The sequence below is a fragment of the Lipotes vexillifer genome, unplaced genomic scaffold, assembly GCF_000442215.2.
Source record: "Lipotes vexillifer unplaced genomic scaffold, Lipotes_vexillifer_v1.1 scaffold1114, whole genome shotgun sequence".
Lineage (NCBI taxonomy): Eukaryota > Metazoa > Chordata > Mammalia > Artiodactyla > Lipotidae > Lipotes > Lipotes vexillifer.
In genome coordinates, this window is record NW_006779031.1 from 2,021,527 (window position 1) to 2,048,425 (window position 26,899).

The 26,899-nt window shown below is 38.4% G+C and overlaps 1 protein-coding gene across 4 annotated transcripts in view; it reads left to right on the forward strand.

Annotated features, from left to right (window-relative positions):
- The window catches only part of FGF13 (fibroblast growth factor 13), a 520,464-nt gene that overhangs the window by 458,791 nt on the left and 34,774 nt on the right, over positions 1–26,899 (forward strand). For all 4 annotated transcript variants that reach the window (XM_007452075.1, XM_007452077.1, XM_007452078.1 and 1 more), the window contains one exon: positions 202–305. In XM_007452075.1, coding sequence (XP_007452137.1) covers positions 202–305 — 104 coding nt within the window. The remainder of the gene's footprint in view (positions 1–201; positions 306–26,899) is intronic.

Consider the following 26,899-nt stretch of genomic DNA (forward strand, 5'->3'; position numbering starts at 1 on the left):
GGTGCCACAAAAAAAAAAAAAAAAAAAAAATACTGAAAGGTAGAAGAGGCCCTATCTATCTGGAGTTATAAATATATATATATATGAATATTACTACCAAGCACACATTACTTTTGGAAGACCAGACAGTCCTGCTGGAAACACTGAAAAGCTATGGAATTCGAAATCATAACCTTGTTTTCACATTCTTTTCGGTTGCAGCTCTGTTTAACCTCATCCCTGTGGGTCTTCGAGTGGTGGCTATTCAAGGAGTTCAGACCAAGTTGTATTTGGCAATGAACAGCGAGGGATACCTGTACACCTCGGTAAGCCTTTCACCGTGTTCATGTTTTGATTATTCTAGTTTTCACCTGATACGAAGTGAAATAGGCTGCATGTGTGTTATCATTGCAGATTTGTGTGGTTTGAGGAAGAGTGGTCTGGATGGAAATATCTTCTTTGAAAGGACATTAATTTCCAGTGAAAATTATATCTATTACTAATTAATCATTTGAAGCTAGCATTTTGGGTGTAAAATTCAAAGATTCACTACACATTTTTGCATACATTGGCATATGGGTTGTTATTTTGTGTAGCATATGATATAATGGTCTATCTTGCTGTAGTGCTTTGCAGCTGTGGGAAGCAAAGCCATTTCTATAACTCAGTTCAACATATATTTATCCATGTTTACTCCTAAAGAAATGAATGAAACCTCATCCTCAAATCAACTCTAGGACATAAAGAACAGTTTTAGAAGTGTTTCTGTATCTTATCTTCAGTTCAGTTAGGTCACATTTGCTGTCTCTGCTTTAAATTCTGTTTTTCCATCAAGCGCAGTTCAGTCTCTCCTTACAAATTCCTGCTTGCCTTTTCTTAAAAGTTTATAATGTACAGAGTACAAAATGAAACTTTTTCCAAGAAATTTGTAAGCAATGTAGACAACAGTTCAGCTAGGAACCTGGGGCCACATTAAACTTTTACAATTTTTACACTTAAACATAGGCAGCAATGGTACAGTACCAGGGTTAGGATTTTATTCTTAGCAGTAGATCTAGATACAGAGTACAGGAGACCACTTAATATATGAATATCTTTTAATCTTTGTTTTGAACTTCATATACTCCAAGAAAAGGATAAGATGTTAAAAATGGAGAGAATTGCTTCTCAAACTTCCTTCTAGATAGCCTTGAAGTAGGCTGTTACCATGACTAGAGAAATCTATTCCTCAAACTGCAAAAGTGGTTACCTTTAAACACTCTTGCCCTGGCCTGTTCCTTAAATTTATTTCAAAGCCAGGTATGTAGACTCTCAGACCCGGTGAAACCATGTCATAACTCTGTTTTTCAGAGACCAAGATGGGAAGGAGGGGCGGGAGAAGAGTGAGACCAAAGGGCCTATTCATTTGGCAAAAACCTGGGTAGTGCATTTCAGATTCCACAATAAAAGATTGGAAGCGTAATCTTCAAATCCTGATCACGATCAGCATTCCTATCAGGCCATTTCAGCTGTCTTGTTGTTTAATAAATGCAGGGGTTTTGTTCTTTTTACAAATGCAGGATTTGAGTTTATTGCAAACTTCATGACATCTGTCACTTTATTAATACATGGCCATTATTATAAACGATAGGAAAGGGGATTTGTCTTTCAGATTTGTGCGTTAAGATAATTTAGTAACAAAGGATTTTAATTAACCTCATTTAGATCAACAGGCTACCTCATCAGGACCAGATGCAAAGGTAGGTTTTTCATAAAATAAATGCCTGCTTTCTGCAACTACTATGCAGGTATGGGAAGGAAATGGAATATACAGGGCATACTTTTGAGAAGGTAAATACCAGATGGCATAGGAAATCATTACTGGTAAAGCATCCAGAATTTCACTGAGCTGTGGTCACCATTGTGGTGCCCTGATGAGAAAGGTTGATTTTTTTGAAAAATCTGGCAACAGTAAATTTTTTAAAACAGTCTGCAAATAATATGTAAGTTAAAATGAGAAAATGTCATGTAAGTTAGGCAGTATGTCACGTGCTCCCACTCCAGAAAATTAGGGCATGCAGTATTACATGTAGGGAATTGATGTCAAAAACTCATAGCCTACCATTCAAGTTGACCGTTATTCTAGCAGATGGTAGATGTCAACGTGAGCTCATTTCTAAGGAAGGCTTTCCAGGGGAATCAGCATTGTAGATGGATGGGCTTCCTTTCTTTGGTGGGCAGGCCAATATACAGCAAAATGTGGATCACTTTGTATGCATTTCCTATTAAGGAAGGGAAACCTTAAGTAAGTGTTTCCTATTAAGGAAGGGAAACCTTAAGTAAGTGTTTCCTATTAAGGAAAAGAAACTAGGTTTTCTTTAAGGAGGAGAGATGTCTGATTGATAATTCCAGAGTTCATAGAGGAAGAAATACCCAAATTACTCTGCTCCAGGAAAGAATCAGAATCTTCTCCAGGATATATTACCCAGTTCTTCTCATTACTTCTTACTGATTGTGGTTTGGGGTCCCATTACCACATTGATCACTATCCTCAGTGGGTACTCCATTTACTATCATCTTTGTAAAAATATTGGGCTTCCCTGGTGGCGCAGTGGTTGAGAGTCCGCCTGCCAATGCGGGGGACATGGGTTCGTGCCCCGGTCCGGGAAGATCCCACGTGCCGCGGAGCGGCTGGGCCCTTGAGCCATGGCCGCTGGGCCTGCGCGTCCGGAGCCTGTGCTCCGCAACGGGAGAGACCCCAACAGTGAGAGGCCCGCGTACCGCAAAATAAAATAAAATAAAATAAAATAAAATAAAAAAATAAAAATATAGTACTCAGACTCTCTCAGGATATTGTCTGTCTTAGTGGCTTCAGCAACACAAGACCAAAAAGCTAAATGAGATACCTTGCTTCATCAAGAAGAGAGGGTCACCAAAGGGAAAGGACCGTTCTTCCCTTACATAAAACCGTGGCACTTCTGCTACTGAAATACTGTATGCGGTTTTGTTAACAAAGAGAAAATGAGATTGGACAAAGACCTTAGGGAGGAAGCAAAAATAAGAAAAGGAAGTAGAGGCTACTGATATGGGCAAGTAAAAAAATCTGTTAGGAGGTTATTGAAAATTATCTTGGTGAGGGCTGACTAAGGTCTGCCTTACAACGTTTGCAGTGGCAATGGCTAAATGGAGATGGATTTGCGAGGTATTTCAGAGGTAGAATCGTGAGGATTTGGTGGCTGATTGGATTTGGAGGGAGAGTAGGAGCACCATGTATGGTTGAACATGTATAGTTGCCATTTACTGCACAGATGGAAATAAAGTATCCTCAGGTAGACATTTTTTAAAAATTTGCACAGCAGTGGTTATTAGGGTCCCTGAGGGAGAGTGCGAATTTTACCTTTGGCAGTTGAGTTGATGTTGAGCCATTAACCAAGATGGAGAATAAAGGAAAAACTACAGATTAGGGGGGCAAAAAAAAGATACCTGAGTACAGCTTGACATAGATGTTTGAAAATATGAACCTAGGGCTTGAGGAAGAGATGTGAGCTAGAGATAAAATGCGGGAGTTACCACATGTAGGTGGCGGTTGATGCCACCAGAGGAGTTGAGGAATACATAGCGTAAGGAGAAAAGCGAGTTTGTCGGATAGTATTAGGCAATACTAGCATATGGAAGCGGCCAGCAGCAAAAGAACGAATTGTGGCGGATATCATAGCATTGCAAAAACCAAGTGGGGACAGAGTTTTCAGAAGAGTCAACAATGTCAGAAGCTTCAGAGAAAACAAGTAAAACACGAACTAGGAATACACCGTTATGAAGGTCTTCGGCAGTCTTGGCAAGAGCACTGTCTGTGGAGCAGTGGGGACAGAAGCCAGACTGCAGTGACTTGAGGAATGAATGGGAAGAGAGGGGGTAGAGGCAGGAGGTGTAGACTTTCTAAGGGAAAGGGAGACATGGGTGAGTATTTAGAGGAGGACATGGGATTGAAGAAGGCTTTGAGGGTTCTTTGGTTAAAACTCTTGAATATGTTTGTTAGCTGAAGGGCAAGAGCTCGTACCAAGGGAGGTGCTAAGGACATAGGAGATGGGACCCTTTGTGGAGTAGGGTCCCAAAGGAGTCAGAGAGAGTGATGGAACTGAGTAGAAGTGAGAGGATTAGATTCACCTTGAAGAGATGCTGTTTCTATAACAGGAGGCGAAGAGATGAGGACAGATGCAGACGTAGGTGTACTAAGTCTGCAGGTGATGGACAAGGAAGTTGAAGAATTTCCAGCCGGATGACCTGTATTTTCCCACTGAAACAGGAAAGAGAGTCATCTGCCAAAAATCGGGCATAGGGAGGACATAGGTGAAGGTTTGGAACAGCTGTTTTAGGAAAGGGGAGAGGAAACAGGCTAATGACCAGGGGTGGATAAACTGTGACCCATGGGCCAAATCCAGCCTACCACCTCTTTTTGTAAATACAGTTTTATTGGGACACAGTAACACCCATTCAAAAGTCTATGGCTGCCATTGCGATACAACAGCAGAGTTGAATAGTTGCAACAAGAGCCCTTGTGGCCCACAAAGCCTAAATTATTTACTGTCTTGTGCATTACCAAAAAAAGTTTCTTGACCCCCTAGTCAGATGATAGTTCACAAAGCTTAGTTACCTATTAGAATCACCTGAGGACCTTTAAGAAAATTCCATTCTCTGTGCTAAACACGAACCAATAATATCAAAATACCTGAGGGTGGAGTCTGTGCAGTAGTATTTTCCAGAGCTCCCCAGCTGATGCTAATGTGTAGCCTGGGTTGAAAACCACTGATAGACGACTAAGAAAAATGATTGCTGAATAGCACTGAGAACTGCCCCCCCGCAATGAAGTCAGAAACCATGAATTTATAGGCACTTCTGTCTTATATCTGAAATTTCTGAAGCTGACCTTTTTCCCTTCTTGTAAACAAATTGCCTTTACATTTATAAAGGCTTGTTTCTTGAGATGAAAAAAAGTGCTGATCCTTCAGAGAGATTGCTTATTCTATTTCCTTTTCTTTTTTTCTATCTTCTTTTGCATTTCTGCTTCTACATCCCTCGATTTCTTTTATTTTTTTTCTCCTCGATGTCTTTTAAATTCAGTTTTACACTTTTACCATTTCTTACCCCCTTTGGTCATTAAATAAGGAAACAATACCTCCACATTGTTATTGCTACAGAGATAGCAATTTGCTTTCCATGATTAATCTCAGGATTCTTGCACCCTTCCCCCTCCCTTTTTTCCTTGTTGCCATGGGGGACAGACTTGATGTAGGCTCAAGTGGCAGTGAGAAACCATCTGTGGCACAGAGACTCATAATTAGCCATTATTTCATAACATATTTACTTTTGTCCATGATATAACTTAAGTCTTTCTAGAACTGTAAGGAAATTATTACTCATTGTGTATAGAGAACTTTGTTCATAGCTTTGGTTTTCCTTTACTAAGAATAATGAGTAGGACACAAGCTTTTGAGAGTTCCTCAAAACTTAATAGTATAAAGCCATTTGTAATACGTATTTCAAAACTGCTTGAAATAAAGAAACATTTGCTATAGGAAAACAAGAGCCTTAAATGTAAAAATGTTATTAATGTCCTGGTAACTATCTTAATAGAGGAGTAATAACAGATATTAGAAACAAGATAATAAAGACTCAAAGCGGAGCCCAAAGCATTTTCTTCTGCTTTTGGAATATTCCAGAACTTGGTAGCAGCATTTTTCCCTGCCTAATTGTTTCCTGTTCTTCAACACTAGTTCTTCATTTCCAGAGTACACGGTGCTGCTTGGGTTGTTGTTGGGATAGCTAACATGTGTAGACAAGTAGAAATCCTTTGACAAGTAAACCTTTTTCATTCAGATATTTCTAGAGAGGGCTTTTCGGAGTGATTTCACTGCTGTGTATTATGGTCCTGGGACTATCACAGCAAACTAGATGCAAGACCAGGAAGCAGGTCTCTCTGAGAGTCCGCTTGATGCCATGGGAATGAGGCAGTGTGTGTTACTGATCCCAGGGCCCCAGGCAGACTTTGAATCTGAACTAAGGGGGCATATTTTCCTTCTCTATTGAACTATTTTTACTTAGCTTAAACTTAGCAAGTTTCTTCTCCCCTCACAGATGTTAATTTTGATGATCCATTCAAGATGTTGACTGATTTTCCACTGTGTAGTTCTTGCTTTTTAAAATTTATTTTATTTTATTGCACCTAGTAAACAATCCACTGGGAGACACTTTTGAGTAAATACCTGCTCTGAAGAACCCAGCTTTTAACATTATATTTTCAGGTATCCCAAATCTCTTTAGAAAAATAAGATAATTAGTCAATAAATTGAGAAATGACCATTGTTTTTTGGTTTTTGGTTTTTGTTTTTTTAGATAGGCCATATAAGTTTACTGACAGCTAAATTGAGGTAGAGAAAATTAACACATTTTTCCCCAAATGAACAAGTGTCATAAGAAATAGGATCCAACAGCAAGGATTTCCTGGGTTCACGATTCTAGTCACTGGGCTTCCATACCATTATTTAATGGAAAGTTAGTTTAAATCATCCAGGTGAATTAAAATCGGTTCTGATACATGTTTTGATTTCATACTATGTGTGGGGTCTTGGTTTATGTTAACATGCCTCAGATGTTCAGGACATTAGTTGTCAACTGCGACCTTACTCATTTGCAGGTTTCTTCAGTTTCTCTGATTTTAGAGTATGACAGTTTAAGATCTAATTTTCAGTGATACGACTTCACAGCTCAAGACCATATTCTAGTACAGAAAGGATGTTAAAATGTAGATGAATTCATCGATCATTTCAGAGTGATGAATGTTCTCCCAGCAAACATTTGTAGCATGTAAAATGTTTGAGTTATGTCAGATCTGTGTATCAGCAAGTTCGTATAATTTAACTTCTGGGGTTATTATCACAGAGACTTATGAATTTAATAGAATTAAATGCAAGGGCACTGGTTTAAACATTACAGCTCTTTAAGGAGGTGGGATTGACTCAATTATAAAAGGAAATATATTTAAAATGAACATGAGCGCTATCATATCCAATATAGAAGAAAATGATCATTATGGGTTTTGCATATAGCCAGTAGCCATCATGTATGTCACCCCTTGCAAAACGAGTAGACACAAATAAATTCTAACTTCTAACTACAACATTAGCTTATTTGTATATTTCAGTTAATTCACAAATTGTTGAATTTGATTTGTTTAGTATAAAATTCTAAAAATGTTGACTCTGCAAACTTAGATTCCCAATTTTGGTGCCTACATCTAGAAAACTTTTTCATTTTCAGTGGCTATGGGGTTAACCAATTTTGATGGGCATTTTCAGTTCAGAGTAATGGACTGTAAGGGTAATTGTACACATACACCCCTATTTCTGAGTGGTATCACTAAAAATGGAAAACGTAGACACGGAATTATTTTACAGGAAGAAAAGCAGAGAAAACAAGCAGATTTTATTTGCTAATGAATGGCTCTGCTAAGCTCAAGCAGACAGACTTTATGTTTTAAAGAGGCTTGTAGTTATTGTGTTGGTGCTGTTGAATTAGAGGTCATTAAAATTATTATATTGAAAAATATACCAAAATTTCTGTATTCATCTTAGATATTCCTTCAGAATACCAGTGAATCAGCATAATTTTCAAACCCAAAATAGATTTCCCGTCACAGATTATTTCACATGTTTAGTTCTCTTTGCAGTTAATGGAAGTTTCATTCAAATGTGAAAGAAAATCTAGCTGGACATTATTTGAATGTGAAATTAGATGACTCTGGTTGGGTGTGCCTTCAGAGTCAAGGGCCTTCTCTTTATGGTCTCTGTAAAAAATAATAATAATAATAATGACCAAACTGAGAAATTATTCTGGGTGAAGGTCTTAGTTTCTTAGATGGAAAAAATGACCGAGGATGATACTTCCTCAGAAATCAAGGAGACAATAGTAGTCATGGCTAAATAGAGTAAGATTGGCTCTGTATTGCGTTTTTGAGGCCAAGTTGAAAAAATAATCCAAAGGGAAGGTCATGGGGTACATATTTAAGAGAGTGTCTCATGGCTTTAACTCAGAAGCTAAATTCATATTTGTAGGAAAAAAGCCAGTCTGTTGGAGCTAAAATAATTGGCAAGAATAACAAAGAAGAATTTTAGCCAATAAAACCAGATATAAGGAGGTAATGCACACACGTACACATATATGCACACGCATACAACACACATACACGAAAGACAAATGGAAGAAACCAATCTTATGCTCATTGCTCTGTTGCTATTACGGGATGAGTTATTTTGGAATTCCTAAAATAATTCTGTTTTAAATACATACCCTGCACTGAACGTGTAATACCTTTAGAGATTGCTCTGGCAACATATTCTGTAATGCTTGATAGCTTTGTAAAGCAGAGCAAATAAGACTTTTTAGCTATATTTCATTTAATCGTTCAGTGAATCTCATGTCTTGATGCAGACATTGTTTTTAGTCCCTACCTTCTTGTTTGTATAATTGTAATCCACCATGTGATAGAAAAACACAGAGCCCATCAAGACCCTTTTTCTTGCTGTCCTTTTTTTTCCGTGAAAGTTAAATATTTTAAAATAGTTTACCTACCAAATCCTATGCTCACTAAGTAATAACTGGTTTTATTTTTCTCCACCCCCTTCTTAGACATAGAGCAATACCCAGCAAAAATTACCTTTTAAATAAATATTCATTAAAATAATTAATAAAGATGTGTATAACAAAAAGTAAAGAAAAATCACATTATTTCTGCCAAGGCTTTTGAATATTTAAAATACGTGAAAGGGCCCAATTATAACTTTTCATGCATTCTCTCAAGTGTTAACGTTTCAAGACTACATAAGAAAGTGAATTACTGAGACACGAGAAAAAAGTTGAAAGCAATAGCACTGGTTTCAATGGTTACACCGCTTAAAGGGAATTGTGACTTCTGAACAGGGAAACTTTAAATGAAAGCGTTTCTCTGATCATTATAATAGCTGTAACCAAGGTTAATAACTGGCAAGCCCCCGACTAATATATTTAATATGTTTTGCCCAGGCTGAATGTGTGAATAGATAACACGTCTGTGCTAAAATTCTGATTAAGTTGTTCATCAGATACTCTGATGCTAACTGCTTTTGACATTCCTGGAAGTGAAAGTGCTGGAAAAGCCTCAACTGATTTCTTGGAAAGATTTTACATATAGCCAGTAGCCATGATACATAACATCCCCTTCCCTAAGAGCCTCAGATGTAGGCTCTATAGGAATTCTGGCTCAGCATAAAACAGGAGGAGCCAACATGAGAGATGATGTCCATTTTTACCTGAGAAAAAAATTATTACAGAGATTTGGAAAAGTCAAATGTAAATAACTGCCCCAAGGTGTTAGAATGTAGACTGTAAAAATACAGAGAATGAAAGATGCTTAACAGAGGGAGGGTGTGAATCATCCCATAATAGTCTCATAATTGACAAAGAGACACTAGAAAATGACAGTGATAGCTTTCAGAAATGAGATGCCAACAGGTAAAAAACTCCATTGTATATAGCAAATAGTATAACAAAAAATCCTGTGCCTAACAAATCCATTGCTATAATCTGGTCACAAGATCAACAAGGCCACAACAACAAAAATGTTTCGTTGTTGGTCTGATTAACGAACTCTGCAAAATATTGTATACGGTATTCCCTGGTTCCTGCCCACATCATAACAATGATCTCCTGTAATACAAGTGTTAACACTTTGCAGACCCTTTGCGCTGAAGAACTTAGAGGCAGAGCCTCAGGGAGATCTGAAGCTGAGTGTTTCTATACTGTATCATAACCTTTATTTATTTATGTTTATTGTTAAATTTTATTTTATATTAGAGTATAGTTGATTTACGATGTTGTGTTATCATAACCTTGCAAGTAAAGATTTCCTGAAAACTCCCTCCATTCTTCCAGTCTCAGAAAGCCCAGTCACACATCTGGGCCTGAAATGGTCCAGGAGCTTCATCAACCAATCAGTGACCAGATATCTGTGGAACATCCACAAGGTACTAGGCAGCCCAGTGATCACATTGATCTCTACTGACAATGGCTGGAGTTTACAGTGCACATGAGATTCATCCTAAGTTCAGAGCCCTAACTGTTAACAGTTGATCTACTGGACGGATCAGCATAAACTGTTTCTCCCCAACTTCCACAGCCTGGCAATGCTATCTTTAGTCTAGAACTCACTGTAAGAAAATCCATATAGGGAAACAATTCGAACGTCCTTGGGGATGGGGGTGAGTAGGGGGGCATCATTATGGAAATTTACCAGTTGTATTGAATATATGTTGGGTGTCTGACACCATAGTGTTCAGCAGATCACATTAAGACCATGTTTATATGTCCTAGCAAGGTAAACTTAAATGCAGTGGGAAAATGGTTTTCAATTATATCAAGAAAAGATATAAGTTGAAGTGCTTTAGAAGTTTTATAAATGTGCAACTCTTTTAAAAAAATCTCCCACCTGGGTAACAGATGGATTACAGTGGATTCAACCAACCAAAGCTTCAAGGTGTAGCAGAGTCAAACTCACATGTTTGGACAATGACATGGGGACATCTTTCCCTCCATTTTTCTGGAATGTCATGCTGCAGTAGTAGGTAGGCATAGCGAAGAGAAACAATACTGACCCATAGATAGAGATGCGCCTTCTTGGAGTTACAGTATGCAAGATATATTAACATCTGATCTTTTGGGGAATACCAAGTGCTCATTTATCCAGAATGGAATTCATTTCATACCAGTGATTTTCATCACTGATGAGGAAATGGAGCGAGGTTTTGATGCTCCCATCTCCTCTTGCTCTGAGATCCCTGTTACTCAGGGACCATTTCTCTCTGATTAGATGGCTGGTTAGAGAGGCGTTTAACACTAGAGACAGCAAGTGGATAAAAAGCACATTTATTAAAGCTCTTTATTATATTTTCATTCTTAATATCCTTACCAGCAAGGGAAGCCACCTAGCCAACTGACTTTGTTTCTTTGTACTCCTCTGTTCCCAAAGAGAATTATTTGCTCAGACAAAAAAAGTTCTGCTTCCAGTAGGGCTGCCCATAAATCAAAGCATTATTTATGTCACAAGGGTATTTGAATCTCACAATTCTTAAACTTCACATAAGATAATAGGCTCAGGAAACACATTAAGTGCCAGTGTCTCTGATCTAGGCATGAGACTTTATTCAAACCAATAATTAACCTGGAGAAAAGAGATCAAGAGAACCGTGATGGGTGGTTTTGCTCAGTACTTTTCTTTGCTCTGGACCTTGGCCTGATTTCTGTCCACACTGAGGGCACGCAGAGCAGCGTTTTATGTTACATGATTCGGAAGCTTTTTCGGTGTGCCTTCTCTCCAGGTTCTGACGGGGGCCTTTTTCCACTCCATAATTCATCCTTTTATTTGCCAATCCTCAGCAGCAGCTGCCTTGAACCTCTCAAGCCTTGGCAAGACAGGTGGATTTCAGCATCAAGGTGAGGGTGGGGGGTGTTTTGTTTTGTTTTGTTTTGTTTGTTTGTCTTTCAACATCTATAACACGTTCCCTGCCCCCTCTCCGTGTCCTCAAGTCCATTCTATTTCCATAGTTCCTGCTGTGGGAGAGGTAAGGGCTCTGGTCTCCTAGCTTGCTCCTTTGTGTGGACACAGAGAGGCAGTTTGGCAACTAGCTGGCTGGATGGTAGTGTTGTTCTTGTAACTGTGTACCGCCCAAACATCCAAAGGATGCAAGCAAACTGGTGAGGAGTAATAACAGTAAAGAAATAGAAGAATTCCAGGTGTTTTTGAAACACCCCTGGTCTAGGTTTGTTTCAGAACTTTCCTTCTGACAGCCAGGGACACCTCAGTCTTGTTAGTTTCAGGGAAGCAAAATGAAAAAGGAAACACTCTTTCTTCCACAAGGTTATTAGTACTCTCTGAAATTCTGAGTAGGCTGTAAGGGCGGTGCTCCAACCTCAGGGGTCAACAGCATGGGAGCACCTGGCCCAGGCACCGTAATCCCTGTTCCCACCGTAGTGGTAAAGGTCTGCCATAATATGGCAGAAATTCAATGAGTCAGTAGAGGAGATTGTATGATGGCGGATCTTTTCAAATAAGTTTACCATCATTGCTTTTTTTTTTTGCCCATTTGTGCGAATATTCACACAGGTAGCTCTGCAAACAGGTTTTAGATTGTTCCATCACGTACCTAAAGCTCAGGCTCTCCTGTTAATTTACTTAGAATTTTCTGTCAGAATATTTGACAAAGTGTTTTTTTTTTTTTTATGGCAAATATAGAAGCATTTATACAATAGTCTTTTTATGTGGTCGATCTTCCTTTTGGGAGAGGGAAGTACTTGGCATTTTTGTCAGGATAATTGTGAGCTGCCTGAGTTTAAAAATTGGAACCATAATGAGATTTGATCGGTGCTGTGATAGGGTGGTTACTGTACTGACTAAATGCTGATGTAAAAAAGCACGCTGACCTAAGTGTCCATCAACAGATGAATGGATAAAGAAGATGTGGCACATATATGCAGTGGAATATTACTCAGCCATAAAAAGGAACGAAATTGAGCTATTTGTAGTGAGGTAGATGGACCTAGAGTCTGTCACACAGAGTGAAGGAAGTCAGAAAGAGAAAAACAAATACCGTATGCTAACACATATATATGGAATCTAAAAAAAAAAAAAAAAAAATGGTTCTGAAGAACCTAGGGGCAGGACAAGAATAAAGACGCAGACGTAGAGAATGGACTTGAGGACACGGGGAGGGGGAAGGGTAAGCTGGGACGAAGTGAGAGAGTGGCATGGTCATATATGCACTACCAAATGTCAAATAGATAGCTAGTGGGACGCAGCCGCATAGCACAGGGAGATCAGCTCGGTGCTTTGTGACCACCTAGGGGGGTGGGATAGGGAGGGTGGGAGGGAGATGCAAGAGGGAGGGGATATGGGGATATATGTATACATATAGCTGATTCACTTTGTTATACAGCAGAAACTAACACACCATTGTAAAGCAATTATACTCCAATAAAGATGTTAAAACAATAAATAAATAAATAAAATAGATAACCAACAAAGACCTACTGTACAGCACAGGGAACTCTGCTCAACACTCTGTAATAACCTAAATGGGAAAAGAATTTGAAAAAGAATAGATACATGTATATGTAAAAGTGAATCACTTTGCTGTACACCTGAAGCTAACGCAACATTGTTAATCAACTACGCTCCAATATAAAATAAAGATTAAACAAAAAATTGCCATTCACCAAAACCCAACTTTACCCTCCATAGTAGAAGGTAATTGTAGACAGGTTGTTGCATTTTAAAACATAAAAAATAGTTAAATTTGAATGATATTAAGGTAGTAAATTGTCAAATAAAATTTATTCCTTATTATGAAGAAAACAAAAGCATGCTGAAAGAAGATGGACAATTAGTGGGTTTGGATTTTTACTTTGCTTTAACCATCCATGCCTAATTGTGTGTTCATTATTATTGTTATTTCCTGGAGTGTTGTTATGCATCGTTGAGTGGTGACTTAAGTCATCCTTTGAGAGGCTTTACAAACATACATTCTAGCATTTTTCTGTGTGTAACTGCTTAATCCTGAAGTATAGGTGTCATTCATACAGTTTCTGAGTCATTCCTTTAATATGATATAATTTTTCTAGCTAGCAGTGTATAGATTTCATCAAACCCAGATTCCAGGAATCCAAGAAATTCTACCGAGACCTCACTATCATTTGTATAGAGATCTCTATATGAAATGTGTCATAATAGTTTGAGATATCAACCCACTGATTTCCTGAGTAAATAGCATCTATTAGTAGTTAAATCCTGATTTTTAAATGGCTCAGCAGTCCTCAGCCTGAGGGATCTCAGACTTCATCTGGTGTTTTCAAGTTAGGGGAAATGAAAGTAGGACCCACTGTGAAAAAAACCTGGAAAGTCTCATCAGCAAGTTGCTCATTTCTGGCACACTAGTTAATTACTTCACAAATTGTTCATCATGTTCCCATTTCACTTTTATAATGACACTTTCTTTTTCTGAATGTTACCAACATTTAATTTCTTAATGAATCAATGACTATTTCATAGGTTATAAATTAGCATATGACTTCACCCAATCAAGTGGCTACACTGCATTTTCAAACATTTGTTGGAACATTACGGGAAAATTGAAGCCAACCAGGATCACTTTTGCGTAAATAATGCATTTTCTCTTAGAATTTAAGATAAAACTTTGTTCTTAAATGTTAGCAGCAAGACATTAAAAAACAATAACATTTTTCATGGAGAGTTTATCTAAGTATAGCAGTACTAGAGAAAATGTGTCTTTTTTATGAGATTTTATTAAACCTTTATTTGTCATTATTGTTGCCGCCAAACTCATTACCATTTCGTCATGAACCAGTGTTTCATTCAATATATTGAGGAAATTAATCTTTCAGGAAGCCATATACAGAGCTGCTTTACCAGAATCCATGATGAGTCAAAAGTTCATGGGGGACCCTTGATATAAATGTACTCTTTCCGTAAAGGAGCATCCCATTTGAGGGAATTTAGTTTGTGTCATGAGAAAGAAACTTTGTTATAAAAGGAGTTTTATCCTAAGTTTTTCCTGTCTCTAGGACCCTACGGGTAGAATTATAGAGACAACCCTGTGTAATAATAATATCAAAATACATAATACCAAATATGGTGATTTCTTCTTTCCGAGCCCTGTTGCTTACTTACATCACGGTATGTGTATGTAACAAACGATCAGGAGAAACTGCTATATTTGGGTTACGATGTTATACTCCTGGATTAAATGCAAAGTCAAAATAGGTATATTTTGTGACAACAAATAAACCAAAAAAGAGTAACGTGAAATTCGTCCTTTTGTCCGTTAAAAGTTTTTTGATTATTGTGGCCTAGAGTCACGCTGAAAGAATTCTTCATGGTTCCAGAAGTCGTAGGTGTGTACGCAATGTTTATATGTGAGGCAGTGTGGCCAAGAAATATTAAGTGGCTTTCTTGCAACATACGTGAACTTTTCTTTAGTTGTTTCACGCATCTCAATCTTCTGTGGAATTTCAGCATCACCACCTCTGATACAATCTTGTGGCAGATTCATATATTTTCCTATAGAAATATAGAAAGTTTTTCTTGCCGTTACGATACCGACTGTAGTCCCCCAAACAATTATGTGGCCATCCCACTTAATTCAAGGGAAAATTGTTCCTCCAGACAGTTTTATTGTATGTCTTTGTGGTTGCTCAAAGAAGCTTCCTTACCAACTCAATTTTTATTCCTGCTTTTAATTGAAATTTTCTTTTATAAGAATACCTGGTAGTTCATTTTCCCTTCAAGTGTGACATTCTAAATTCAAATGAGGTAGACTATCTTGTTTGTTTTTGCTTCATTGTTTGTTTTGTCTTCAGTCGTTCCCTTCTCTCCTGAATTGCTCGCGGGAGAACTTACAGTCTTCAAATTTTTATTTAGCAGAAGTCCCTTGATAGAAGCTGGATTACACATCCTTGGGGCCCTACTCTGTTTGGCTTCATTAAGCCAATTTTAAATACAGAGATTAAAGAAGTATCTGATAATATGGGACAATTTCCTTGTGATGTTACAACCTTATAAAAGCCTGTAGAAGCATCGCAGGGCCTCACTTTGTGTTCTCAGAGCAGAATGTGTGTCATATTTTCATGTACCTCTTTTATTCCCCAGATGTTTCTTTTGTGTAAAGCGGGCACCCCCAAACCATATTTTGTGGATGAGAATGGTGCCCTCTCTTTTTGTATTCCCCCCCCTACCAAATTCATTACTGAATACCTGGTAGACACTTTACTAATACTTAGTAAATGATAGAAGAACATTTCGCTATGTTAGAGGCCAAAGATTGAGAGAAAAGAAATGATTTCTTTCATTTACATAGTAAGAGATGACTGAAACAAGAATGGCGCAGTTTAGTAAGGAACCATTTGGAGAGCCAGACTACACGTGGGTTTCCCCCTTCCTCATGGAGGCTTGCGTGTTTACCAAGTCTCTGTCACCATTCCAAAATAGTGATGAATAAAATGCCACATGGTTAATCATGTCCTTTTTATTATACGTGAGAAACGCTGGTTGGACAAGTAGTAATGTCACAATTGCGCGGGAAGTTACAAGGTGAGCACACTGAGCTAGAAGGCTGAGGATGCATCTTCTAAGCCTTGTTCAAATGAATGTATGAACTCAGGCAGCTCCCTTCCTTATATTAAATGAGAAAATTACATTTGATCCCTATGACTCCTGGAATCTATTTTGCAGGCCATAAATGCCTCAAGTTTGCATCCATCATTAAGTTTTTTCATAAAATCCTCAGCAATGGTGTTGAGTAGAGTGCAGATCTAATGAACGCTCCTCAGTACTGGTTGGCGGGGGATCGTCTTTGAAATAGACGGGTTGTGCCTGGGGAAAGGAACAGTTATTTTCTACTTGTGATCAAAACAATTGTCATTGGTTTCTAATGAATCTTTCATGATAACATTATTTTCTTTTTCTCTGCCTTTGATTATCTGGTTTATTTATATAAAAGTACCATTAGGATTCCACTGGGGACGTAATTGGGCTTGAGCAATAAAGGATGACTGTCTGTGTCTTCTAATCGCCTCCGCTTAATGGTCCTGCTATTCATCCCGCTGAACTGTGGGAAATGTCACATTTCCATGGTCTGTGACTCATATAATAAATGAATGTGTGAATGGTGTCAAAATATGGCAATTTACTTTATATAAAGGGAGGTAGACAGCTTTTGAAAATGGTAAGGTACATAACTAGGTATTTCTCAACAACTGCGAAAATTTCTCATTTGGGCTTAGAAATAGGCTTTTGTGGTGCACTCAGTTCTTACATCACCTAATGAAGGGCTCACTTGCCTAGCCTGGATTCTTGCCCACTGGTAATGACCCAGGAAACAAGTCGAGTGGACTCAAAGCTTGCATCTCATTACCCCATGCAGCAGGAGAAAATACATGATTTCCTCCCTCTGTTAATATCAGGTTTTTCTTTGTGCTGGTTTGTTGAGTTTCCCCCATAGTGCAGTCTTCTAAACATTTGTTATTTCTCTTTTCATGCAATTTGAATTAATGTGGGTAATTGCGGTAGTTAGAGGCTTTCCTCTCTCGGATAGTAATTATCCATTCTATAGTTTCATTCCAAACCCAGTAAAACAGTATTTGAAAACTTGATATTTATCAAAAGGGATCTCTGAGCATAACTGAATATGTACGATTTAACAAATATATAATCAGAGGTCAAATTAAAACAAATTTACACCCAAAGTTACCCTAGTTATATACTATGTTAACAGGTTTTGTTAGTGTTACTACAAAGTATCAGCAAGCTTCTGATATATTCATGGGAATTTTCTCTCTTCTACAAATTTATCAAGTCATGATTCCCTAGAATTTATATCACTTTTTCTGGCAAGAAAACATGCTTGAGATTTCTTTGGAGGAAGTGGTAGCAGATAAAACATCCAAACATTGGTGGTCTGAAAGGGGAGGAAGGTCTAATGTACCAGATTTGACTCAGTTTTGCTCATCTGTTCCTTTATATTGAATTTCCTCGAGAACCAAAAAACGCTGGCCTTTGGGATTTCTGAAAATTAAACCCCAGGAGTTCTGTCCTATTCCTTCATAAATGAGCCAGGAAAACCTGTTTCATAGTTTATAGTCTCCTTGCTTTCATCGATCTCTACATGGCAGTAAAATTAAAGATAACTTTTAGAGGACATAGAATCTGTCATAAAATTCCTATTTCTGCCCAAATTATTTCATTGTAGAGAAACACAGTGAGATCAATGTTCCCAGGTCCCTTCTTTGAAAATACATTTGAAGATGGAGATGTAAATAATTCTGTTAGGAGCTGTGAGGATTCTGAGCACATTTAACTTGTAGGACTATGCTGAAGAATTCATGATGGAGCTTTCTACTCTCAGTAGTTTTTTTTCTGTCTTAGGGACACAGCGCACCTCAGTGGTACAGTCTTTAGGGGCAGTGTAAATATTCCTTAGACATGGCAATGCTTCAAGTTTTCTGTCTCATAATACATTTATGGGAATGTAGGGGAAAGAATTATAACATCCTTATTTTCCATGTTCATAGGGTCACGGAAAAGAGAGGACTTAGGAGAAGCCACACCTGAGACACAGTACAAACATCTTAAGCATGTCCATCCTTCACTATCACTTGCCCGCTCTGTGACCTTGGGCAAGTTACCTTTCATTTCTGACCTTCAGATTCCTCATCTAAAACATGGGGTGTTATTGGGTTGGCCAAAAAGTTCGTTCGGGTTTTCCGTAAGATGGTACGAAAACCCGAACGAACTGTTTGGCCAACCCAATACATATTTCTGGGGTTCATGAAGATTACTTCTGTGAATTGTCTGACATATATAGGTGCTCAACAAATGTTTGCATCCCCATCACTGTGGCTGAACGAACATCGGACTTAAGGCATCCTTCTATGCAACAAAAGTTTCAGAAACTTTTCATGAGGCTCGTGCAATTGTAGAATCTAAAATTTAATTTTAGCGTATAAGTGCAGCTTATGAAAAGGCAATCAGGTTTTTTTCTGAGTGTTTTATGAAACTTTTTTATAAAGAAAACCGTCTCTTGTGGGTGCTTTGTTATCCTGTTTTACTTGGTTGAGTGTACTTCTTTGCTCGTTATGAGCTGAAAGCTCTTCTAAGTTAAATGAACTGAAGAATAGCAGTGGAAAAAAACAAAAAAACACCACACTCATGCAAGTTCATGTTATATAAGTCTGGGACCATTTCAGAGCTCAAAATTTCCATGGCTCACCTATCTATCATGAAAACCATATGGTCCAGTCATAAATGTGCACAAGTAGGGCATCGCGATAGTTTCACAGTCAGCGCTTTCCTCTTTCTAGCTTTGATTTGGACCCAATATAGGTGTGAGTGGTATAGCCATTTATCAAAAGGAGCACAGAACACATGAAAGATACTAAAAGAAAAACTGACATGACTGAATCTAACTGCTTAGCTATCCATTTCCCAGGATAATTTATTTGGAACACAGCTTTATTTCCTAAGATATCATCCCATAGTTCATCACCAGCTCCACTCTTCTGTTTTGCAGAGATGTTCTATCAGGGCATGACTCTAACAGGCCGTGCATGACGTAGTGAAGTATGAAGAGCTCTCTGGGAAGGAATCAACTAAATTTGAAAGAGCCATTTGCAATGTTAATCATATTCCCCAACCTTTTAAATTTCTGATTGGCTGATTTATGGGTAGGAGTTCATAATTTTGTGAATTCCTTATAAGGAAATCACTACTGTCTCCACAAAAGTGATCTACTCAAATTCAGATAATGTACCATTTTCCCTTTACAGCCTACCTTTTTTATAGATAGGGAGACTGAGAGACCAGTTAAGGCTTTCTGAATTCAGTGATGCATACAGGGGAAGAAAACATATATTCATGGAAATAAATCATTGCTAGACATTTAACTGGGTTTTCCAAGTGCATTAATCCCATCCACTTTTTGACATGCTTTCGAACCTCCAGTGGCCCCATAAACCTCGCCTGTGCCAGTTTCAGCTCACCCTGTTTTCTTAGGCTGCCGGGCTATCAGATCTTGTAAGGACCAAACAGCTGCAGGTTCACTGAAGTATGGGCTTTTTAGCTTTTTCCTCTCTATGTTTTGTTCTGCTGTCTCTAATCTTTGGTCACCCCCCAGTACCTCTATACTAAGCCGTTCTGCTGCAGATTGAAGATGCTTTTATTCATTCAAAACAGATATTTCTCATCTAGAGCAAAACCTTTCATTAATAGTCATGATGCCTTAACAGCTAGCACGTATTTTCTCCATAATTTAACAGGAGCCTGAATTGTTACAAAATGCAAAGATTGAGAAGGTACAAGAACAAGAACAAAACCTCTTAGAGGATTCAGGCCCCATCTCTTGGCTCTCATTTCCTAGAAAAGAGGCACATACCCCAAAAGATTAAAAAATGGTTATTACTGCATGGTAGAATCATATGCGATTCTTATTTTTACACCTTTATCAAAGTTTCCAAAATTAATTTTATTATATTACCTTTATAAAAGAAAAAAAAAGCAAAACAGGGTGTCCTTTAGACAGTGTCTAAGTTACCTCAGCTTTTCACTCCCTTTTGTTTGTGTGTTGATTTAATTAATATGTGACATTGTCACTAGGATGCATATTAGATGATCAGAATTGCCCCGATGGGAAAATATATTAATTAAATAATAAGATAGAAAAATCACAAGAATTTTCCTTTCACAGAATTACTGTTGCGTGTGGTATAGAGTGTAGTTTCAAATGTAGCAGATGACTATTTATTAGGATTTCTCAAGATTTTCGAGACGAAATCATGAGTAGTTCAAATTTAAGAGAGGTTTAGATTTCATTTATCTTTTGCCTTTGTGTAGAGTAAATCCTATTTCTTGGACTAGGCAACTAGGACTCTTTTAAAAATGTGTATATCTAGCAAACTTTCTGTTTGGAGCTATCACAGTGCTTGAGCTCTGCTTTTGCATCATACAGAGTCTAGTTTGCTTCATTGGGAAAAAAGGGCACGAGAGAGTAGCCATAGAATTAACAGGCTCATAGCAGCAGAAGTTAGCAAGTAGCAAATTGATTGCAACAGTGAACTGATTATTTGGGAAAATGGCAAGGGTTTGGGGTGGTCTTCGGAACCATAACCTTGAGAACTCCCAAGTGTTTTTTCTCCATTCTTAGTTTACCCTTGGGCCATACACCGCTTTTTAGTCCTGCTTTGATTGTACCTTCTGTGAATAGGAGATAAAGGGAGTGTTTCTTGTGTTTGATTATCATTCTCTCCAACGCTAATAACCATTGCCCCTTGACAAATACCCTCCCACATTACTCTTGCTGTAAATCTTGATGATTTCAGTGTCCGCGTAGATGACTCTCAAGTGCTCTGACCTCTCAGTTCCTTGAACTTTGCTTCTCCAATGATCTTGTCCACCCTACCTCAGCCATCCACTCTTAAGGAAAACGTTAGACTATCATTCAAAGTAGCCTTTACCCCCAGCGCAATTTCAAGCTTCCCATTCTTTGACTACCACCTTCTGCCTATACAGTTCATTCTTTCTAGTCCCCAGACTCTACCAATTCCATTTCCTCACTTATCTCCTTCCCCTGCTTAGGTGACACAATTCATCATGATAATCACTCTTTCATACACTATCAGTTTAATTCAACTTCCCCTCTGTCCCCGCATTGTTAATCACTGGCAACACCCCCGCCCTCGTTAAATTCACATCTTTGCCAGTTCAACATCTGTACAAGTGCTGCTGGAGGTGAACACAGTGCCACCATCTGATTTCACTTTAAATTCTCAGTCATTGGTGGACCATCCATGCTGCCCAATAAGCCTACTACACAGATGAATTGCTGACTTGACTCTGTTTTCTCATCTGTAATATGGGGATAGTAATAGAAAACTAAGTCATAAGGTTGAGGGATTTAAATATGTTAGCATATATAAAGCCTTCTTCTTCTACCTCCTTTTCCATATTAGTATTAGTATTTTAGAATTTCCCTAGTTGAATTACTTGTATACCAACCTACTTAATTGTTTCATACTTCTTTCTCCTGAAATCCTGAATGTCTCCTCCCGCTCTTCAGGCTAAGATTCTTGTTTCACAGAGAAAATAGAAAATAAAATTTCCCTTGTACTTCCACCAGCTTATCTCTTACCCACGTATATCTGTGCCTACATACTCTGCCTTTCCCCCCCTGTTGTTATGTCACTTTTTCCTTGCTCCTATATAAAGCCAGCCCTTTCAATTTTCCACTGGATTTAATCCCACACCTCTTACTCAAGATGATCACTCCAGAAATGATCACCCCTCCCTCCTATGTCATCATATTTTCCTAACATATAATCCCCATCAGCATACAAACATGCTCTCATTTTTCCCATTTAAATAAGGAAACTCTCCCTTGATTATACATCCCTCACCAGCTACCAGTCCATCTATTAGTTTCCTGTTAAGCACAACCCCTCAAAGAATTGTGTGTGCATCTCCCCTCATCTTCTCTCATTCTCCGTTAAACCTATTCCAGTCTGGCTTTTGCCAGCCCTGCCCCCCATTATTCCACCCAATTACTCTTCTCGAAATCCCCAGTTGCCTCCACATTTCCAAATCTAGTGTCCAGTCCTCACTCTTCCTCTTATTTGACCTAACCCTGGCAGTGGTTGCAATTCACCACCCCTTACTCCTAAAAACACTTTCTTCACTTGGCCTCCAGGATACCACACTCTTGGTTTTTCTCCCCCTTCACTGGCCAATCCTTCCAAGTTTCCTTTTTTGGTCCTTTCTTATCTTCTTCACCTTTAGACTTCGGTGGGCCCCAGGACTCAGTTCTTGGATCTGTTCTTTATCTATATTTACTCTCTTGATGTACTGCTCTCATGACTTGTGAATACTATCCATATATGGGTGACTCCCCAAATCCTCCAGCCTGGACCTCTTATCTAAAATCTAGACTCTTATGTCCAATTCTTTCCTTAACATCCCCATTTCGGTGCGTAATTAGCATCCTTCATTTAGCTTGTGCAAATAGAAATATTCATATCCCTTCCCCAGATTTGCTCTACCCCACAAGCTTCTCCATCTCAATAAATGGCAACCCCATCCTTCCAGTTGCTTAGGTCAACGTCCTTGGAGTTGTCTTTGTCTTTTCTGTCTCTAACATTACACACCCAGTGCATGAGCAGATCTTGGCTTTTGCTTCAGGATATATGCAGCTTGAGAACCAAGCCAGTTCTCGTCGCCTCCATTTCTACCTTTTAGGTTCCCCCTCTCATACCTGGATTATGGCAACAGCCTCCTAATTAGTCTTCCTTCTTACATCCCATGCTTCCCCACTCTATTCTCCACTCATCCTTTTTAAAGGTAAGTCAGATCGTGTAATAACTCCTCTGTTCAGATTCCTCTAAATGGCTTCTTCAGAGCAAACTTCAAAGTCTTCAGTATGGACTGTAAGACCCTCTGTGACATGGTCCCCCGGCTCTCTGTCTGACTGCACCCTCCCCATACTCACTAGCTTCTCACTCACCACTCACTATGCTCAAGTGACAGTGCTTTTTATCCCGTTCCTTCCTCACATCACGATAAGCCTCCCCTGCTGCAGAACCTTCACACTGGCTGTTCCTTCGGACCTGGACTCCTCTTCCCTAGCTAGACCCACTGCTCCCTCTCTCACTACCCTCAGGTCCCTATTCAAATATCACCTTATCAAAGAAACTTCTCTAATTTATTTATTTTAAATTAATTTTTATTGGAGTATAGTTGCTTTACAGTGTTGTATTAGTTTCTGCTGTACAGCAAAGTGAATCAGCTATACGTATACATATATCCCCTCTTTTTTATTTTTTTAATTTTTTTGCGGTACGCGGGCCTCTCACTCTTGTGGCCTCTCCCGTTGCGGAGCACAGGCCCCGGACGCGCAGGCTCAGCGGCCGTGGCTCACGGGCCCAGCCGCTCCGCGGCATGTGGGATCTTCCCGGACCGGGGCACGAACCCGCGTCCCCTGCATCGGCAGGCAGACTCCCAACCACTGCACCACCCGGGAAGCCCTATCCCCTCTTTTTTAGATTTTCTTCTCATTTAGGTCACCACAGAGCATTGAGTAGACTCCCCTGTGCTATACAGTAGGTTCTTGTTAGTTATCTATCTTATACATATTAGTTAGTATATATATGTCAATCCCTATCTCCCAGTTCATCCCACCCTCCCTTCCCTCTTTGGTATCCATACGTTTGTTCTCTACATCTGTGTCTCTATTTCTGCTTTGAAAATAAGTTCATCTGTAAAGCTTCCCTAATTTAAAATAGCACATTGTCCCCCTTATTCTCCCTCTCCCACTGTCCATAATTTTTGTAGTATGTATAAATAGGTCAAATCATGATAAATATGTTCAATGTATATTTGTTGAATAAACTGTTTATTTGTATGTTTTTTGTATCCATATACTAGAACATAAATTATATGCAGGCAAGAATTTTGTTTTGTTCACTGTTCCTGTTGAATGAATATGTACATGTTTATTTATTGTCTCTCTCTACTAGAATGCCCGCTCCTTGAGGGCAGGGTCTTTATTTTGTTCAGTGACCTATTTTCAGTGCCTGGAACAGTGCCTGACATACAGTGGGTGCTCAATAAATATCTACTGAAATATTTAATTAATTGATTAATTAGGTCAGGCTTGAAACAACTTCCAAGGGTAGTGCTTAAACTCAAACCAGTATGATGGATAAATATCCAAGTTCTGTATGAGGAAGACATATTGATAAGTGTTGACTATGTTTGTAAGATTCATAATTTTATCCTACTCCATTATATGGAAATGGACCTGGACTCCTCTTCCCTAGCTAGACCCACTGCTCCCTCTCTCACTACCCTCAGGTCCCTATTCAAATATCACCTTATCAAAGAAACTTCTCTAATTTATTTATTTTAAATTAATTTTTATTGGAGTATAGTTGCTTTACAGTGTTGTATTAGTTTCTGCTGTACAGCAAAGTGAATCAGCTATTATCAGTTATTTGAAAAACTGGTAAATATAAATATGAAAACCAGAGGTTTTTCTGGCTAAGAGTATCCCACTGTATGAAGTGGAGATGTCATTCAGCCTAATTTATGTTGAACTCCTATGGTCCAACCATTGATTCCTTTCTCATTTGTTTAGATTTGTTGCCAGGAAACACTATGAGTATTTTAAGTATACATTTATTCCCACTAAGAGTTATATAATCAATTTTAATATCTTTTAACATCCTTTATGATGATGTAGATTAATAATGGAAATGATGGTGGTGGTTGGTGGTGGTGATGGTGGTGATGTGTGTGTGTGTGTGTGTGTGTGTGTGTGCGCCACAGCTAAAGAACAACTTTGAGACTTGCTGTTCAATTCACACACACACACACACACACACACACAAAACCCACTCACTACTAAAAAAGAATTACGAAGTGGGTCAGTCTTATAAAGTATTTTTTTAAAGAGATGCAATAACACCTGTTCCCTAGATTAACTCAAACTATGCTTATTCCTTTTTTGGTAAGGGTCCTGAGATGACCTGATTTAATGAAATGTCTCAGTTGTTTACATGTGAATTCCAGAAAAGTTTGTTCAGAGGTACTTTGTTACTTCTATTTTTTATTTTATATAAAAAGAAAAGAAGTTAAACATCACCACAAACTCACCACCCAGAGATTTCAGTGTCTGTCACCCATATGCCTCTTTGTGTATACATATATATATATATATATATATATACACACACACACACACACATACATATATGTACTTTGTTGTACATAAATGTGATAATTCTGTATGTGCTGTTCTGTAACTTGCTTTTTTCACTTACATCTTGTGCACATATTTTGTCAGTAAATGTACATCCATATCATCATTTTTAAAAGCGGGTAATATTCTGTTGTATGTATGCACCATAATTTGCTTATCCAGTCCTCTATTGATGAATGTTTAGAATGTTTTCTTTTTTATTGTTGTCGTAAAACAGTCTTTATGCATACATTTTAAAAATTTGATTAACAAATATTTTTAAAGTTTCTTCTTCAGTGTCATTATTTTGTACTCATGTCTAAATTGATCACGAAACAAGGATAAGTTTCTCTCCGTTCTGTTTTTAAGTTACTGTAAATTTCAAAGTAGTGAAATTTGAATAAATGAGGAGATTTTACTCTGTACTTTGCCCCAGAACCCTCTCTCAAAGTATATTCAAAGGGAATGAAAGGGCTCATTAACAGATAGAGATATTTGAGTTAAAGATCAAATTTGTTGAACATTTACACTTAAATATACCAATCTTATCTTCTTGACATTTTTTGCTATATTTGATGCTGACAATAAAAACTCTGGAATAAGCTATAATTTCTGCATCCATGAATATTCAGGTCTGGAAATGAAAGAAGAATATGACAGGTTTGCATGTGGCAACTTGCCGCCCACACATTTCTTTCCTTTCTGATTCTGACACTTCAGCCTTTGAAACAGTTCCCATGAGCAATACTGAGATTCAGACTATTTAGATCTAAAGGAGAAAACACAAGATCTTCTACTGCTTGTATCCGCACCTGGGAACCTCTTTGAAGGAGTGCTGAAATGTACATCGTGCTGTTATTTGTTATGCACACGGGAGAAATCCTAAAGGTATTTTAGGGAGAAGCAGGAAGGGGAATCTAGAGATAGTAAGGACAGCATGGGGCCAGGAGTCGGGGAGGGAGCCCCAATCCACATTATTAAAGTGGCATATTTCCAATATATTCTTGTCAGTGTACATGTAGATTGTATGTTGCATGTCATTTTCATGCAAAGGTATCACATTTCGTCCTGAGCTTTTAGAAGAAATCCAGTAAGACAGGAAAAGAGAGAGAGACCTCTTTGCTGAAAAAAGTCTAGGTTTGGCATCAGGTGAGGGGGTTACTGGTAGTTGTCTGAAGTAGACTGGATCCTCTTAACATTACTTTGTTCTGTGCCATATAGAACAAGCCTAAGTCCATAGGAGTACTTTTCCTTCCTCGCCATCCAAAACTCACTGTAATAGCGTTAAGATTTTTTTCGTCCTTCATCAAAGAGTATTAATATTGTGAATGATCTTACAGGTCATTCAGTTCAACCTCCCTCTCCCAAAAGAAATCCTTTTCAGGACCAAGCCCTCTATCTTTCCCTTGATTGTGTCATTTCCCAAAGCCATGTAGACCTAGATCCATCAATTATTCTTTTTCCCACACTTTAACTATCTCCTTGACCGCTAGCTTTTTCCCATTGGCATACAGATCATTTCAGGAGTCCAACCCTAAAAAGTCTCTCCTGGGACTCTTTCC